Genomic DNA, 19,044 nt, shown 5'->3' on the forward strand with positions numbered 1-19,044 from the left:
TGGCAGCCAGACTGGGCTGGGTGAATGGAATTTTGGTCTGTCCTGGTGAGGGGCCAATAGGAAGGCACTTTGCACACCTCCCCATTGGCTGCTTGGCCCTGGATGGACACTCAGAGGGCCCAGTCAGGAGCTGCAAAGTGCCTCCTGATTGGGCCCTCTTGAGTTTTTATCCTGGACAAGGCCCGCCCTAACTCCTCCCCAGGTGGCCTTACCCTTTTATTTAATACCGCAGGGCCGGTTAAAGATGAACTGGAAATACTTTGTAACTGTTCTTCTAAGCTGCCTTGAAACACAAAGAAAGATGGAATATATTTATTGATTTACATTATTTATAGGCCTTCATTCCCGCATGGACTAAAGGGGGATTACAGTAATTATGATAAAAGCCAGTAAGTATGATAAAAATGGGACATTCAGAGACTAATGAGGGGTGGCCAAACTGTGGCTCTCCAGATGTCCATGGACTACAATTCCTATGAGCTCCAACACTGGCAGAGGCTCATGGGAATGGTAGCCACAGGGTCGGGGGAGCAAAGGCTGCAGGGTGATGACTGAGAACGGGTGGGGGCGGTTGTGCACATACCACAAAACACCAAAGTTGGACCTCAGTGCAGGCATATGCAATGCCTTAAATTGGTAGTCAGGTGTCTGTTGGTTGGGGGATGACTGTCTTCCTCTACTTTCTCCGAGAAGTAGAGACCATGGATTGGAACATTCCTCCAGGAAAGGGACAAATTGATTCCTCCACGTGGAACCCGAGAGTTTCAGCTTGATATTTTCTAGATGAATTCTTGAGGTCTGTTACTTGGTCAGATGGTTCCTACCCCAACAATCCAAGGTCTTTTCCGCACATTCATATATATATATATAGTTCTTCCCTTTGTCAGTGAGAACAGAACAAAAAGAACTTGACCCAAAGGCTGTTGTGAGAAGAGGCCACAAATTGTAAGCTAGTTCACAGTAGTGGCCAGCAAGAACAACTTGAAGAACATGAAAGTGAGTGTTTAACTTGAATTGCGTTTTAGCTTCCCAACCTCTTTTAGTCATGTTTCAATCAACATTTATGAAATGTACTTTATTTTGTGCAATTTGCAATTAGCTTCATGTCCTGGGTGGTTTGGGAGGTGATGGTGGTGGAGGGGCTTCAATGTGGAAGACCAAAGAAAACCACTGGGATTTGTACCATATTCAGGGTTCCTGTTAGGTTGAGCCACAGGGAGAGGGGAGCAAAGGCGGCAGGATGAAGACTGAGAAGGGGGGGGGGGTTGTTCACATACCAAGAAACACCAAAGTTGGACCTTTGACCCTTTTATGTCATTTCTTTTTGAAACGGTTGCGTTTATTCATGTTTGCCGGTACACCATTCAATTCTTAGGAAAAAACATTGTAAACAATTCTACAGTGGAAAAATTTTGAGATGGCAAATCTCCCAAACCATCAGCTAGCCCAGGGGTAGTCAAACTGTGGCCCTCCAGATATCTATGGACTACAATTCCCATGAGCCCCTGCCAGCGAATGCTGGCAGGGGCTCGTGGGAATTGTAGTCCATGGACATCTGGAGGGCCGCAGTTTGACTACCCCTGAGCTAGCCCCTCCCTTGTCCTGTGCACTCATTGGCTAGTGCCTCAGGCATGCTTGGCACAAGTCATAACCTCCATTCACCACCAGATGGCACCACAGCACTAAATCCCCACCCCACCCCACAAGCCTCACAGTCAATGTAAAGAGGTTGCTGGTTCGAGTCCCATGTTGATGTTGTTATTTCACTTAATCCCATAAACATCATCCTTTGGGGGGGGGGATGCAATAAATTTCATGGAAAAATGCAGCCTCGATAACACAGCCCCCATTCATGTTTAAACAGGGAGAGTGGTGATGCTGACGCTTGCTCTCTCTCGTGATGGTTTCAGTTCATGAAGCTGTTGGTTCAGAGCTCTGTATGCATCTCACTGCATGGTTGGGCTTCTGAATGAAGACCTGTCAGCCGCTTAGGGCTAGGCCACCGACAGGTCACACACAGCTCCTCAACCTGTGTCGGTCTGCTCCGTGTGGAGGCACCATTCCAATTGCACTTCTTGCAGAAAAGCCAGGCTTCATCCATGCAGTGGCTGTTGAGGGTTTTCATTAGTGCCAGTCCACAGGTTGTGGTCTTCTCTTTGGACTGCCTTGTTGGCAAGCCTGTCATTCTAGAGCAGGGGTAGTCAAACTGCGGCCCTCCGGATGTCCATGGACTACAATTCCCAGGAGCCCCCTGCCAGCTTTTGCTGGCAGGGGGTCCTGTGAATTGTAGTCCATGGACATCCGGAGGGCCGCAGTTTGACTACCCCTGTTCTAGAGAGCCCACTGGAGGTTGGTTTGTCTTATTTAACAGGCAGTCTTTAGTGCTAAATTTGCACCGTTGATTCCAAATTTTAGTAAAACAATAAGCATGTATTGAAAACTTAAAAGTAGGCAGCTTAGCCAGCACCGGACTTTAAAAAATTCATTGTCATACCCACCTTCAGTCATACCTACCTTCAAAGGAAGGCTACAAGTAAAGTCTGTGCCAAACCCTGATTGACAACCATGAGGCAGTCGATGGCTTCCAGAAGAGGAACATCCCATCATGTTCTCATTTGCAACTTTTCTCAAAAAAAATTAGGAGTTGACGACTTATGGTTTTCACTAATTGGGGAACAGCTAATAAATGTGAAAAATGAATACATATTTTTTTTCTATTTAATCAAAAACCTGAATCTGTTCTTCAAAAGAGAGAAGGCGTGAACTCCACACGATTTCTATTTCACCTAACCTTTACCCATGGCACAGGCCACAGTATTCATACCCTTCTTGTGTGCATTGTCAGCTTATGCTGACAAGAGGCAAAATGTCCTTCTCCTTGCACTTCAATTCAGTTCTTCATATAGTATCTGTATAGAAGTGGATAAGTCTGCATTGTTCGGAACTAGGTATGATATGCGGGAATTAAGACAGACATAGTGTTGCTTTGTTCTGGGGAAGGCACTGGCAAACCACCCCGTATTGAGTCTGCCATGAAAACGCTGGAGGGCGTCACCCCAAGGGTCAGACATGACCCAGTGCTTGCACAGGGGATACCTTTACCTTTACCTTTAGTGTTGCTTTGTAGGTGTGGCCCCCAATTTTCCCACGATACCTCCCGCCTCTGACTTCAATGCAGTCTTTTCTAGCAATGAGGACACCTTGGATGAGACCCATTCCCAACACAGTCCCAGTCAGGATGCTCTTGCTGGGACAGAGGAGGGGAACTGGGCCCCATTCCGCACAAGAACCAATGCTGCCAATTGGTTCCTGAAAGCAGAAACGCTATTTTTAATAGTGCAATTCGGCGTTATGCCTAGTCACCGCTTTTCTCATTGTCCTCCTGACTGCCAAGAGGAGGATTCTGGGAGCTTTGCACTGCAGCCCATCCTGCCTGCAAAGAGGCAGCACTAGCTGGCCACCTCCAGCTCCCAGGATATGGGAGGAGGGTGGGGGTTGGGGGAGACAAGAACCCACACCTCCCAGTAGTTTCCTGTGCATTTTCTTTAAACGCGGGAACTACCTGGATCAGTGGCAGGGTTTATCTGACGGGTTGGTCTCCTTCTCTAGGATCTCAGTCCCCTCAGTTCTTCCCCAGCCTCAGGGCCAGCTGGCTCCTGTATTCCCAGATTTGCCTTGTGCTATAGTGGGCCGTGTCAACTGAGGCTTTTGTCCATCAGAGCATCTGACTGGCTGTGCAAATTTAAAGACATCCTGTCAGCCAGGTCTTCTGCCTGAAATGCTGAAGAGGTAATACTAGAGTGGTACATAATCTGAAGCCTTGACATATCACGATAGGCTTTGCCAATCTATGAGAAGAGGAGGGGGGGTCATAATCCAGACTATTTCTACACAGGTTAGTCATAGCATCATTACATTGATGATTGATACATTGAAGAAATTGTCTCATTCACACAGCAATGTTTCAAACTTAAAACCAAACACTCCAATAATTATGTTCAGCAAAATGCTCTGCGAGACAGCCAAACATACTGGTTTCCCCAAACCACAAAGAAACTATCTGACCAACAGATTCTGACCACAGACTCCTCTGCCTGGATGTCTCAGAATCTGTGCAAAGGTGTTACGGCCGGATCCATTCCTTCAAAGGCCATGGCTGCAACTAGATGTGTGCTTATTAGGAATTAACCCCCTTTGGCTTGATTGGGGCTTTCTGCCAAGAAAGCATTTGTGGCATTCGGTTATAATAAGCTGCAAGGTTTCCGCAGACAGAGATGAATACAGAAAGCGATCAAGACTACGTCTGGCTTTACTAGAACAGTTCCGGCCGAGATCACCGGAATCCTCTGTAACTGTCTGACCAGATCCAACTTTTGGCACAATTGAGTCTAAGCCTGAAGTAGAAATGGGGTAGATCAGCCCAGCACGGGGGGCACACAGGAACAATTAGGAACTCCTGATGCTACGTCAAACACCCAGGGATTTCCAGGTGCAAGGAAACAGTCTGGGGAACGGGAGAAGTTTCCAATAAGATGAACAACAAATGCCCAGGTGATTTTCTAGAGCACGGGTAGTCAAACTGCGGCCCTCCAGATGTCCATGGACTACAATTCCCATGAGCCCCTGCCAGCATTCGCTGGCAGGGGCTCCTGGGAATTGTAGTCCATGGACATCTGGAGGGCCGCAGTTTGACTACCCCTGTCCTAGAGTCATCAGTTTTCTAACTGGGGAAACGATGACATGGAAGGCTATGAAATAAGAAGGTGGCTTCGGCGGAGTGCTCTTTTAGCGGGGGATCCAGCTTTCCTCCTCCGCGCCCTTCCGCAGCAAGTCGGGGCGCGGCCTCCTCTTGCCGACTGCGCACGCGCCACGCTCCCTCCTCCTCCTGAGGGCTGGCGACCAGCCGTTCGGTGGGTCGGCGGGAGCGACACAGAGCGCCTGCGTTTGGCTGGGGGGGGCGGGGCAGGAGTTGGGGGGGCGGGGCCGTTGCCGGGGCAACGTAACGCTTGGTCTCTGCAAGCGGCGGCGACGGCAGCAGCGGGTAAAGGCCAGAGGGGAGGGGGGAAGGGGGGGAGGAAAGGGCCGCTTCGGGCGGCGTCAGGCGCCCCCCCCCCCCCTGGACGGCCTGGATTCCTGCAGCCCCCGCAGCCCCGACCCCGAAGGGAGGCAGGCAGACAGACAGGCCCCCCCCCGGCCCGCGCTCCGGCAGAGGCCTCGGGCCTTCCAGTGGGGGCCTGGCCGTCCCCTTCGGAGCCCTGAGCACCCGAGGCCTCGCCTCACACCAACCAAGCGTCGATCCCCGGCCCGGAGAAGCACTTCTGGCCTCAACCGGAAAGCTCCTTTCCAGTCACTGTTCTATAGAGCCCGTGGTATTGCACCAGCAGCAGGCTTTAAGGCAGGGGTAGTCAACCTGTGGTCTTCCAGATGTCCATGGACTACAATTCCCAGGAGCCCCTGCCAGCAGATGCTGGCAGGGGCTCCTGGGAATTGTAGTCCATGGACATCTGGAGGGCCGCGGATTGACTACCCCTGCTTTAAGGAAATCCGAGCCCTGTAGCACCTTTAAGGCCAGCAAAGGTTTAAAAAGCGCTTGCCCTCGAAAGCTCACGCCCTGAATCAATCTTTGTTGGTCTTGAAGGTGCCACTGGACTCTGGTTTTATTGTGCTACTTCAGACCAACACAGCGACTCGTTTGAATCTAAACAGGCTTTAATGTGTCAGTTTCAGTTTGTCAATGCAGTACTAGACCAGAGTTCAGATTAGAATACAAATACACTAGATATACGAAGGTTATAATAGGAAAAAGATTCCATGAAAATTAGTAACATTTCAAATTAAAATACAGTATAGCTAGTGACACTGTCTTTGCTCTGGATTCACCCACGTCTTCCTTACTTTCACTGCCCTCCATGCAAATTTAGCTATGGTATTTTTAGATGACAGCATGATTTTAAATGTCTCAGAATTCAGCCTAATGTGTGGGAAATATTAAATAAATTCTCTTCTAAGTTTGATCATGCAGTTGGCAATCAAGTAAAACATGTTCTGATGTTTCAATAACCCCATCCTTACAGACGCTTTGAGCATTGGTGTTTTTTAAATAAGCCTTCCCTGAAAGTAGTTGGAAGCCTATTATAGCGAAATAGCATAAATGTTCTCCTATATTCAGGAATTTTTAAACTAGATAGATAATTGCATCAGATTATTAGGTGGATGTGTTGGAATAGGCAGTGTCTGGTGTACTAAGTTAAGAAGAGAGGAAGACCCTAAAGCAGGCAGCAAGAAGACTGTTAGATAGGTCAGAGAGTTCAGGACCTCTCTACCCTTTTAAGTGTGCTTTCTTGTCTGTCCTTAGACTGATACTCTCAGGGCAATAACATCTTTCTTAGGCAGTCACTCTCCTATCTCTCTCTGCACTATCACAAATGTCCTTCCATAAATAAACCTTTTTCCTCCTTTAACCTAAAACACAGCATGCACATATCTTTGACTTATTTACCCTGCTAACAGGAGGCAGTAAAAAAAGTGATCTGCTTGTTTTATTGAGGTCATGTTGATGGTGGTTATCCAAAATTATTTGTTTTATTATCTCTTTTGAATGAGTAAAGCCCCAAGACATTATTAGCTGTTTTGATAAGCCATATGAGCAATGTTTTTTCTAGAGGCTTTGGGGAGGGCGGTATATAAATATAATAATACTAATACTAATAATAATAATAATAATAATAATATAGAGTGGATATCTACAGTGCAACCAGTGAGTCTAATGTCATTAGATGAGTCATACCATTTTGGGGGAAAAGAAGAAGAGTTGGTTCTTATATGCCGCTTGTCTCTACCCAAAGGAGTCTCAAAGTGGCTTACAGTTGCCTTCCCTTTCCTCTCCCCACAACAGACACTCTGTGAGGGAGGCTGAGAGAGCCCTAATATTACTGAAGAAGATGAGTTGCTTCTTATATACTGCTTTTCTCTACTCAAAGCGGCTTACATTCGCCTTCCCTTTCCTCTCCCCACAACAGACACCCTGTGAGGTACGTAAGGCTGAAAGAGCCCTGAGATTACTGAAGAAGAAGAAGAGTTGGTTCTTAGATGCCGCTTTTCTTTAGTCGAAGGAGTCTCAAAGTGGCTTACAGTCGCCTTCCCTTTCCTCTCCCCACAACAGACACCCTGTGAGGGAGGTGAGGCTGAGAGAGCCCTGCGATTACTGAAGAAGAAGAGTTCCTTCTTATATACTGCTTTTCTCTACCCGAAGGAGTCTCAAAGCGGTTTACATTCGCCTTCCCTTTTCTCTCCCCACAAAAGACACCCTGTCAGGGAGGTGAGGCTGAGAAAGCCCTGATATTACTGAAGAAGAATTGGTTCTTATATGTCACTTCTCTCTACCCGAAGGAGTCTCAAAGCAGCTTCCAGTTGCCTTCCTTTTCCTCTCCCCACAACAGACACCCTGTGAGGTAGGTGAGGCTGAGGGAGCCCTGATATCACTGCTTGGTCAGAACAGCTTTATCAGTGCCGTGACGAGCCCAAGGTCACCCAGCTGGCTGCATGTGGAGGAGTGCAGTTAAACCCGGCTCGCCAGATTAGAAGTCTGCACTCCTAACCACTCCACCAAACTGGCTTTTAAAAGCTGTTTTAACCAGTACGTGGACGTTCATATCCATAATCTGGTCTGGCTAGGATACATTCCTGTTTCTCCCCCATTGCAACATTGGAAATGCTTTAATGCTTGTCCCATATAATACAATATGGTCCCCCTGGAAATAAACCCAAAGAAATGGTAACCATATTGACTAAGCTTGTTATCCCTAGATAAAATCGAAGACAAATGTGATGTATAATTTTGCTGCTAATTAAAGCATTGATGGCTTTTAACATTTCTAGCCATTTATATGCAAAGGTCATCATAAGTCATCCAAGCAGAAAAAACTAGAGTACTTTCTTTGCTTTCATTTAGACCTAGAATCATGCCTGTTCCAGATGTCATGTTCTGTGCACAGCAGATTCATGTGCCACCTGAACTACCAAATATTATGAAACAATTTACAAAAGCTGCCATTAGGACACAGCCACGCGATATACTCCAGTGGTCCTATGGGTGAGTAAAAAGCCAACGCGAATGGTCCTCATCTAGAGATCTTTCCAGAAGGCTTTATTCTGTTCCGCAGGTTGTTGGATTTGAAAGCTGTGACATAGTAAATTGGTTGCGGGGAGATTGGTGTTTGCGTTCAGAATCCCAAATTGGTGAACAGCATTGTTTAAACTGATCACTGGATTAATTAATTCTCCCAGGGAAACCCAGGGATTTCTTGACAGAAGGACTTCCTGAATGGGTGGGAGTTAATTAATTCTTAATATATTTTTAAAATTTGTTTAAAATTAATCGGCTGATATGACCACATGTATTTATGTTGACCTGCCTCCCCCTCCCAAAATGGCCAGTGATGGGCATGTAGGGGTTCTGTGTGGGCATGTGCACAACTATGCTTCTGCATGATCGCACCAATTCTGGGGTTTCTCAAAACCTGAAAAAAGTTTCAAGGGTTTCTCAACCGTAAAAGAGAAAGGTTGATTTAGAGTATGTGGAGGAGTGGTAGAGATTTTATTTATTTATAATTTAATTTATACCCCTCCCCTCTCGACTATCATCCTGGGGCGGCTTACAGTAATAAAACATACCCCATAAAAAACCATACAACATTAAAATACAATCCTAAAAACAGAATGATCAAAAGCAGAAATCCACAGATGATGGCAAAAAACCCACGGATTATTTGCCAACCAACCAGTAGTTTGCATCTTCCAACACCTACTTTGCTTAACTCCTCCAGGCTCAGTACACCAGATGTAGTTGCACCAGATGTAATTCACACCTCATTGGGCAGGACTCCAGTTAGTTACTCTGGCCAAATAAGGTGTGTGTGGGGGGAGAGCAGGATGGGGGAAGGAACTGCAGATAACTGGCACTTCTTCCAGATAAAATGGTATTTGGATGACCCTTGCTCTTCCTGAATGCATAAATCTTCTGGAAAGGCTGGGTGACTGGGTTTGAGTAGTTAATGCTTTCTTAAAAGAGAGGGTTGTCACCCTATCCTTGAAACTGGCAGTGACCCAAGAGATTATTATATTGAGCAGTCTCAATATGATTGAATAGGTGTTGGATGAGCCAGATTGTTGAGATCCCTTCCTGTCTTGTTTCAGACCTGATTATGGGACTGAAACAGCCTTGGTCACCCTGGTGGATGATTTGCGCAAGGAGATAGACACAGGGAATGCAGTTCTGTTGATTGTAGTGATGGCCACAGAAATAAACAGCATTTTTAAAAAAAGGATTACATAAATTCATGGAGAATAAGTGTGTTGATAGCTACTAGCCACGGTTACAGAGGAACCTTCACAACATTCGGATGACCTAAGCCTCAGAAACCCAAAGCCAGGAGGCAACATCAGCCTCTATTCCCCCCTAGGAACTGTTTGGCCACAGGATGAAACAGGATGCTGCATTAGATGGACCACTGCTCTGATCCAGCAGGGCTGCTCTAGTGTTCTTACACTGTGGACCTCTCTATGGCTGTCAGTGCCATAGATTGAGAAGCCTTGTTCTGCAATGGATTCAGTCCTTGCTGGAGGGTAGGTTTCACAAGATGGTGCTGGAAGACTGCTGTTCGGGCCCCTAGCATTCAGTTTATGAGACCAGCAGTCCATATAGTCCAGCATTCTGTCTCACACAGTGGTCTGTCAGTTTCCCTGGAGATCCAGCATGTGGGCCTAGAAGCTGACACCTTCCCCTGATGTTGCCGCCTGGCACCGATGTTCAAGGATATACTGCCTTTGAATCTAGTTTCCTTTATTCACCATGGCTAGTAGCCATTGATAGACACATTCTCCATAAATTAGTCTAATCTCTCTTTAAAGCTGTTTATGACTGTGGCCATGAGCCTCTTGTGGCGCAGAGTGGTAAGGCAGCCGTCTGAAAGCTTTGCCCATGAGGCTGGGAGTTCAATCCCAACAGCCGGCTCAAGGTTGGCCCCAGGGTCATGTACTCTGAGGAGGTCTTTCCCTGCCACATACAGCATTCTGTATCAGCTGAACTCACACAGTCCATGGGGTTTCCTGAAAATCAAATGAGAAACCATGCAGGTTCTGAGAGGCTTTTTAAAGAAGTCACATTGCTTTACACATAAATGAATTATACTGAACCCTGTGCGGGAATCCTTCCAGTTGTAAAAATTTAATTAAATAGTGTCATATCACAAATATCAAGCTTACAGGAAAAAGAATAAAACAACTAAAAATGCATTGTTTGAAGGATGGAGGCCATGGATAGACTGGGGAATTGGGAGTGCTCACACAGGTTGCTGCAGGGAAAGATTTGGGCTCTCCCCCACAGCCACCGTTCTCTTTCTGGCCCTGCTGCTGGACCTCCTGATAGCCCCTGGGTTTTGGCCACCCTCTGACATAGAGGATGGGCCAGAACTAACATAGTTTCTCTTATGTTCATAGCTTTTCCTCAACATGTATCTAATTATGAACTTAGCCCCAGAGTGTGGATCACAAAATTGCCCTTTCTCAGGTCAAGAGAGGACTTCAGTGTGGGGGGATAGAAGGAATTTCCCCTCCCTCATGATCCCCCACAGGGCTAACTCTTTGTAGACAGCCTTTGGGGGTTGGGAGGGGTAGAGGGTGGCATCTGCTGGTTTAGTCCCTGAAGGATGGCTGCAAAGGGGAAAACTTTTCAACTATCTTTGGGCAAGCCAAAATACTCTGCAACTGGCTAAGATTGCCATTACAAGATGATTTGGATCTTAAGGTCACATACTGGTTTTTAAAAACTTAAATTTTGCATAGAATTTTTAACCATGTTGTTCAATTTGTGGTACTATAGATATTTCTCTGCTCTGTCCAATGGAGAGCCTCTTCCAGTGAAGGAACGAGTTGAAATGATGGTAGCTACACAGAAAAATGACAGTGGACTGACACCCGGCCTTCTTAAAGTTTTGCATAAGCAGGTAACCGTTGTTGCAGGATGTGTCATTAGTATTTCTCTGAAATGTCTTCAGAATTTTTCAAAAACAGCTCTAACCTAGGCAGAACAATATATAGGTTTTTGACTAACTGAAATCAGTGTTCTTTTAGAGATAACTATTTCATGCTGCTTTCATGTTTCATTTGGGGATGTGTTTTTAAAGCTGTCTAAAAAGGAAACTCTGAGTATACAAGAACTCCAGATAAAATGGAAAAATTTGTGCTTGCCGGTGGAACAGCTGCATAATCTCTTACGACTGGACAACTTTGCTGATGGAGTGTCGTGGATGAAATTTTTTGCACTTGGATGTAGTGCACTTGGCGGGGTATGTAGACTTGTCATAGTGTTCCTTTACACACAATAAAATTGTTATGGACTGGAACTGAGAATGAGCATTAGAGTTAAATTGTGACAGTTACTAATATTTATGCTTATTTTAATCTTCTCTGTGTATTGGAATGAGGGAAAAAGAGACTGCATGGATATATGAGAAAGAGGGCCAATGTGGGCTATTGTAAAAATATACGGAAACTTATAAGAATAGTCATTTCCCAATATTTAGCTTCATAGACATGACACAAAACACAAGGTTTGCATCCTTGTTGGTAGTGGGACTCATAGTTGAAAACTATGTACATACCAAATATGTTCCACTTCCATTCCAGCTTCCATCATGACTATTAAGTTATTAATGAAATGAGAGTAATGGTTGGTGTTCTACCTATAAATATCTGACTCCCTTATGACTGAACAATAAATGCTACTGTGTGGTTTTTCTTTTGTGTTGAATCTTAGTCCTTACTGAGTTCTATGAAACAGGCCTGTGAAATTCTAACAGATGATCCAGAGGGTGGACCAGCACGCATCCCTTATGACACCTTTGCATTCCTGTACTCTTACCTGGCGGGCTTGGATGAGGAAATGCCACAACAAGAAGCAGAATCTTTTCTTTCTGCTCTTAAGGAACAGGTGTAAGTATAGACGGGATGTGTAAGTCTACTGTAGTATCGGCCTGTCATGGGGCTCATACTTCTTTCGATACGTGTGGATTTCACTAGGTAACCCCTTTTCAATTTAACTGTGTCACAAGGAGAGAAAGCCTGGATTTTGCTGCTGCTTTGAAGGAAGACGGTTCTTTCAGTCGTCATTTATTTATTATTTATTATTTATTTATATACTGCCCTTCCCTGAGGGGCTCATGAAAACACTGCACACATAGCATATTACAATATAGCTGCTGCTTACAGCTTATTTATATAGAGGAATGGGAAGGCGACTGTAAGCCGCTTTGAGCCTCCTTCGGGTAGGGAAAAGCGGCATATAAGAACCAACTCTTCTTCTTCTTCTTATGACACAGTACTAATTGTGCCACCCCATGAGTTGACAATGTGGTCAAATCAAAGCAGATAGAGCTTAGAAAAATATGGCTACTAACAGTGCACAGCTGTCATAATTTAGCAGTGTCTAGACTGTTGAAAATTAACAGTATCAGTCTTTGTGGGCATCCATAAAGAAAGGGGCTCTTTATTTTGCAATAGGTGTATGATATGATATTCTTTATTACAGTCGTAGACCAGCATAAGATGATACAGAAACATCCATTAAAACCAGAAATTAAAACATCTTAAAAGATAATAATAGAAAATAGGATAGGTTGATAAACACAACTGTCCAGTTCACTTAAAACAGACCATTGTATTACGAATTTTGATTGCAATAGGTGTAGCTTTCAGCTTTGCGGTGTAGCTCTCATCTTAAAACATTTTAATAATTGACTTGGAGCAACTATTATGTTTTCAAGCCTCTCTGTCATGGTACTTCCTCCCTCCTTATCTTTTCCACACAAATCACCCTCCCTTTTTCAGCTTTAATCATTGTATAGTACATGTGCATTGAGGTGAGACTAATCAGCATTTCAAAACAACTTCAAACCATAGTTTCTAACTAGCCGAGGAAGAGTGCTTGCACTCAAAAGTTCATGCCTTGAATAAATCTTTGTTGGTCTTAAAGGTGCCACTGGACTGTTGTTGTTTTGTTGTGATTTAAAAGTTAACTATGATTAGCAGACGTGCAGGGAGAGAAAGAGAGGTATGAAACTGAAAAGGGAAGAGAGGAAAAATATAAATTTTTATCCATTGAGCTCACTGGTTAACCAGGGTTGAAAGATCAGGAATGTTGTATTAATAAACCAAAGCAATACTTTGATATCTGGTCTACTTGTAAAGGACACAGAGAGCCAATAGCCATGTCTCTGATATCTTTCCCACAACATGTGGTCCATGATAGTTTACTAGGAAGTCTTTGAAACAAATATTAAAACAACACACTAATTTCCATTGAAACGGAGAACACAAATATAAAACAGATGAGCAGCTTAAATTGGCAGCCCCATTACCACAGCACAGGAAATGACAGAAATATTATTATTGTTTATGTGTGCAGTGGTTAATTTGGTTACTGCAAATGCCCTTTTAAAGAAAAGTTATCAGATAAGTTCACAAAAATGTGACATGTCTGTGCTCCCCTCACCCCATATGGGACCTTCCCTGTATATAGGATTTGTTACTATCAAACTTCCTGAATTCACCAGTTATATTGTGTTGGCTATGGAATCTATAGTATTTTATTATGTCTTTATTGTTTTAAATCTATACAAATGTTGTAAACTGCCCTGAGCCAGTCATTCAGGAGGGGTGGTCTATAAATTGAACTACAAATAAAACTAATGAAAACATTTAAAATCATATAAACAATCCAACAACTTCAGGCAATAGAAACAAACACATTATCCAGTCAGTGACAGGTGGCCTGACCCCAATCAAATGCTTGAAAACAGTCAAGGGATGGAGCATTCAGTGGAGGGAGCCTTCCACATGACTGGAGTGACAAAGGTCTGGTCCTTGTAAATGCATATCCAGATTACTCTAAGCATAGCAAGGTCAGCAGACCATAACACTCTGAAAAGCACTTATGGGACAAGATTCTTCCTCAAGTACCCATTGACAGACTACTAATGAAATGAACCAAGTCAGTTACTTTATTAGTAAACATCATGTTATCATGCCAGTGTGGTGAAGTGGGTGAGAGGGTGGACTCTTATCTGAAGAACCATATTTGATTCCTCACTCCTCCGCCCTCATGAAGCCTGCTGCTGGGTGACCTTGGGCTAGTCACAGTTCTCAGAATCCTCAGCCTCACCTACATCACAAGATGACTGTTGTGGGAGGGGAAAGGAAGGCGATTGTAAGCCACTTTGAGATTCCTTAAGGGAGAGAAAAGCAGGGTATTCTGTTACCATGAGTGTACAACTGCAGTCTTTGACACCCTGCCAGTTTATAGCTTCTGCATTAATTGGTATGGGAAGCCCCTTCATTTTCAAAGTGCTTTCATTTATTGTTATTTTTTATTTATATTTTGATTTATTGACTGCCACTACTGGACCATGCTGGCTCACAATAAAACAAGAATAAAACACATTCTCACAGCAGCTTAAACCTCCCTGATTTCCCCAACCAGTACCAGTATGCATCACCTACTCAGGAGGTTGCCCAAGATGGATGGGGCATTTAGGGCCATGGAGGCCGTTAGGGGCCATTGGAAGTGAGACCCAGGTCTTCCACAGCCTGGCCTCAACCAAATGTCTGGTGGAAAAGCTCTGTTTTGCAGGCCCTGTGGAACTATGATAGCTCCATCAGGGCCCTCAGCTCTTTGGAAGCTCATTCCATCAGGTTGGGGCCAGGACCGAAAAGACCCTGGCTGAGGCCAAGCACACCTCCCATGGACCACCAGCAGATTCAAGCCAGCAGAGCAGGAGCCCTAAGGGGGCATAAGGTCCCACAGATATGCAGGGCCGTGACTGCAGATAGCCTTAAAGGTAAGTTCCAGAACCTTGAACCTGTGGAGCAGGAGGAGGTATGGTATGCTTATTATGGAATAAATAAACATGTTCAGGCATCCTTAATGAATTTTTTTGTGTGTCTGTTTATGTAATTTAGGGCACGTAAGGACTACATGGTTGGAGTTGCAGATTTTTCCGTAAACAGGATGGATTGAAACAAGAAGGATGAAAAAATTAGTACGTAGTGAATAGTGGAACAGCTGTATGTAACACCACAAAAATAAGATGTTATATAATATTATGTTTCTTTGTGTGTGATTTTCAAAATTATGCAGTTATTATTTTTAGGAATAAAGCTTTAACAGAAGATTGTTATAAATTATACCAAGATACTTTTGTAGGACATGGATTGGTAGTTTTCCAAAGAGAAACATCTAGAATAGAAGGCTCTTTTGAATAATTGAACTATCCTTTGGCATGGACTTTTAATTCTTTACTTAAACATGGTTATGGACTTCTGTCCTTGGTGCAGTGCATGCCTACCAGGGCTCACAAGATTCCAGCACCATGATTTAGCGAGAAGTTGCATCCCTTTACTGGACTGGGGCATGCACAGGCCATTGAGTCCTGCAGCAGGCTTCTTATTGCTGGAGGTCACTAGCAAATTCGATCCAGCTGCCACATTGTGACCTCGTGCACAATGCCTACTGATTTCTCAGGACTGGCACAGTGCTGATTGTTGGACTAAACCCAGTTCAGTTTCTCCAACTGAAAGATAAAAAGCAAAGTAACTTTTATATTCTTCAGCCTTTCTCAACTCATTTACTGTTGAGAAACCCCTGAAACATTCCTCAGGCTTTCAGAAACCCTAGAAGTGGCGTTTATGGGTTTAATTGTATGTATGTATATATGTATCTGTATATATATATATATATATATATACACACACACACATACACACATATACACAATGCATTAACATCATACTATTTTGATTAATTAACATATGACCAAACTTTACAACTTTCTTGGCCTTTAATATCTTTAAACAGCCCCGTGGCGCGGAGCGCCACGGACTGTATAAAGGAGTAAGGGCACTGTGGGAGGAGTTAGGGCGGGCCCTGTCCGGGATAAAAACGCGAAGCGGCTCCTGATTGGCCCCTCCAAGTGTCCATCCCAGGCCAAGCAGGCAATGGGGAGCCGCGCGAAGCGCTGCTCCTCATTCCCTATTTCACCCGCACAGATAGCTACGGGTGAGTGGTGGGCCACGCCGCCTTCTCCCGGCCGGCGGAGTGGCCTCGCTGCGTCGTAGACTCAGCGAGGCCGCTCCGCCGCCCGGGAGACGGCTCGAGAGAGCCTCGGGGGCCGGGGGCGCCTGGAAGCCTTCTCCCGGCCGGCGGAGTGGCCTCGCTGCGTCGTAGACTCAGCGAGGCCGCTCCGCCGGCCGGGAGAAGGCTCGAGAGAGCCTCGGGGGGCGGGGGGGGTGGGAGCGGGCCTTTTCTCGCCCTCCAGAGCGCCTTCGCTGCAGCGAGGGCGCTCCGGAGGGCGAGAGAACGCCGTTCGCCATATGGGGAGGGTGGGGGGGGTGGGAAACGGCCTTTTCTCGCCCTCCGGAGCGCCCTCGCTGCAGCGAGGGTGCTCCGGAGGGCGAGAGAACACCGTTCGCCACTTGCCGTGCCTGCACCACCAGCAACGCACCAGGCCTGCTGCCGCCACCGCCGCAGCTGCCCCGCCGCTGCCGCGCCCCTGCACATGGTCGCCCGCCTCATGGCCGGTCGCGACCCAGTGCCCTCGGACCACCCGGCCGCTCAGGAGCCGCACTACATGCCCGCAGGTAGGCCTCCTTCTTCCCATCCAAGGCCCATTCCGCAAAAGCCTCACTGACCCCACGCCATCCCTCGCATCGCTGGTGCCCTTCGCATTCTGGGGGGGGAGCTGTCTAGCGCCCATTTTATGGCAGTATAAAATGGGCTTTAAATCTAGTGCTAATATAAATTAATAAGATAAATCTGAAGATTAATCAGCCAGAATCAAAAAGACTTACCAACTCTAATCATGATCTTTGTGTATAAAAGTGGCTATGTCCTCTAATCTACAGAGGATAGGAGGGCTCACAATAAAGGATTTAAATAACAGGTGAAAAGAGGTAGAGATTAGGGTGTGTTTTTTTCTCAGGTTTGCTTTAGGGGCTGATCCTGCATTGAGCAAAGGACTGGACTAGATGAACTCTATAGTCATTTACAACTCTATTATTCTATTTTATACTCCATCAAAATCTCTGGCATCAGGGAGAAATTTTCTTCCTTTCATTGTAAGTGAATCCAGAAGATGTCTCAACTGCATCCTTGGTATGAAACTATTCCAATAAGAATTTCATTGGACTGCCCCGGTTTCCATGTGTCAGTTCTTGATCATCTTCTAACTTGTTTTTGGTTTGGCTATGACAGGAAAGCTGTACATTCCTTAGATTTGGAAGAATATCTTGCTTAGGCTCTCTTCCTTTATTCTAAAAGAATATATCAAATCATTTGCAGAACTCTATCTACTTTTCAGGAACAGGAGCAGAGTGAATATGGTTCGCTATCGGATTCAAGTCACTTTATATTCACGTAGATTTGCAGAATTCATCACTCTAATCATGAAACCTGTAAAAATGTCAGAATAAAATCTTCATGTAGAGTAGGAATTCAGAACTCTGAGACTGTGAAACCCATCTCAGACATATTTGTAATCCAGTGCAGAATTTAGATCTCCAGATTCCCTGCCTGGAACTCAGCTTGTAATCCTTATATTTGTTGCAAGCACATTCGGTTGAGTTTTAGAAAGGAACAGGTTTCACAGGTCTCATCTGCGTTTCCATGCCATTTTACCACAAAATCTGGGCTAATGTATTGACTCGCATATAAGCCAAGGGTGGGAAATGCAGCAGGCTACTGGTAAATTTACAGGGTGGCCTAAGTGCTTAATCCATGCTCAATCATCACAGGCTTTCCCATCCAGCCTCCCTCCCAACAAATACAGAAAAGTCAAGAGATAGCTGTGTTGGTATAATGTACCAAGTGACAGCTAACAGCGTGAAGTTGATCAAACTGATCTAACTGACAGGTGCTGATCATGTGAGAAGTGTCAGGTGGACAGGAATGACACAGCACAAATGCTTCTATTGGCTGGATAGAAAGCTGATGCAACATTAGAGAAGGTTGCATGTACATAGGTTGTGTATATAAGGAATGATGGGAAAGCTGTTCTTCCCTCTCTGAAATGCCATTGTGCGCGCAGCACTCTGCTGGATAACATGTAAATATTCTGCTAAGAAACCTACAAACCTGTGTTGCTTGTGTTCATCTGTCACATCGAAGTGACAAACCACTACAACGGCTTCCGCTTAACAACAACGCCAACAAGCTGCTGGATTTTGTACCCCACTTTTCACCAACCAAAGGAGTCTCGAAGCGGCTTAAAATCACCTTCCCTTCCTCTCTTGATGCCAGGCACCCTGAGAGAGCACTGACAGAACTGCTCTGTGAGAACAGCTCTGGCAGGAGAACCAAACAGTGCCCCCAAGGCCAGCAAACCAGAGCAGAACAATAGTACCCAAAGTTGGCAACCTACTACAACAAGTACAACAGCTACCAAACTGGGGGCTACAGTGCCCCCCAGAACAAAACATTGAAATAAAGAACTGTAAAAATCAACTTTTAAAAGAAACACAAACCCAAGAAGAAAAGGCAAACAATGCTGCCCCTCAGATAAATGAAGAAACACTGAAGAAACAGTAAATCCCAAAGCACCCCCAAAACCCACTCCACCCCACCCACAGAAACCAAAATAATAGTTTGGAAGAAGTGATTAGGAAAAAAAAAAGGGGGGGGGGGAATATCAGAATCCCTCAGTTAAACCATTGATGTCCTACAAGCTGCCAGAGTAGGTTCAGCTTGCAAGATATTTGCAGAAGACAATAGTTAGCTGGGAGCAATTCGCTCACTTGCAAAGAGCTTAGTTTTTAAGATCTTTGCAGAAGGCAAGGGTTAACTAACTCACTTGCAAAGAGCTTAGGTTGTAAATGCAATGCTGCGATTGGCTGGCTGGGGCAGGCTGTTAATCAATTACCCGTGTATAAGCCGAGGAGGTCTTTTAAATGCTAAAAACTGTGCTTGGAAACGCGGCTTATAAACGAGTATATACG

At 45.1% G+C, this 19,044-nt stretch overlaps 1 protein-coding gene across 1 annotated transcript; it reads left to right on the forward strand.

Moving 5' to 3' along the window:
• Positions 1-4,970: 4,970 nt before the first annotated feature.
• ROPN1L (rhophilin associated tail protein 1 like) lies at positions 4,971-15,225 on the forward strand. The gene is made up of 6 exons (XM_077303861.1): positions 4,971-5,041; positions 7,952-8,092; positions 10,880-11,003; positions 11,184-11,345; positions 11,816-11,991; positions 15,016-15,225. The coding sequence occupies exons 2-6, from the start codon at positions 7,962-7,964 to the stop codon at positions 15,071-15,073; spliced, it is 651 nt and encodes a 216-aa protein (XP_077159976.1). The 5' UTR covers positions 4,971-5,041; positions 7,952-7,961; the 3' UTR covers positions 15,074-15,225.
• Positions 15,226-19,044: the final 3,819 nt, after the last annotated feature.

Source organism: Paroedura picta, chromosome 11, assembly GCF_049243985.1.
Source record: "Paroedura picta isolate Pp20150507F chromosome 11, Ppicta_v3.0, whole genome shotgun sequence".
Taxonomy (NCBI): domain Eukaryota; kingdom Metazoa; phylum Chordata; class Lepidosauria; order Squamata; family Gekkonidae; genus Paroedura; species Paroedura picta.

Excerpts from the sequence above, each read along its gene's own strand:
- ROPN1L (XM_077303861.1), top strand. The coding sequence starts at position 7,962 with ATGCCTGTTCCAGATGTCATGTTCTGTGCACAGCAGATTCATGTGCCA. Across the intron at positions 8,093-10,879 it reads ATACTCCAGTGGTCCTATGG|ATATTTCTCTGCTCTGTCCA; the intron begins GTGAGTAAAAAG and ends GTGGTACTATAG. Across the intron at positions 11,992-15,015 it reads TCTGCTCTTAAGGAACAGGT|GGCACGTAAGGACTACATGG; the intron begins GTAAGTATAGAC and ends TATGTAATTTAG.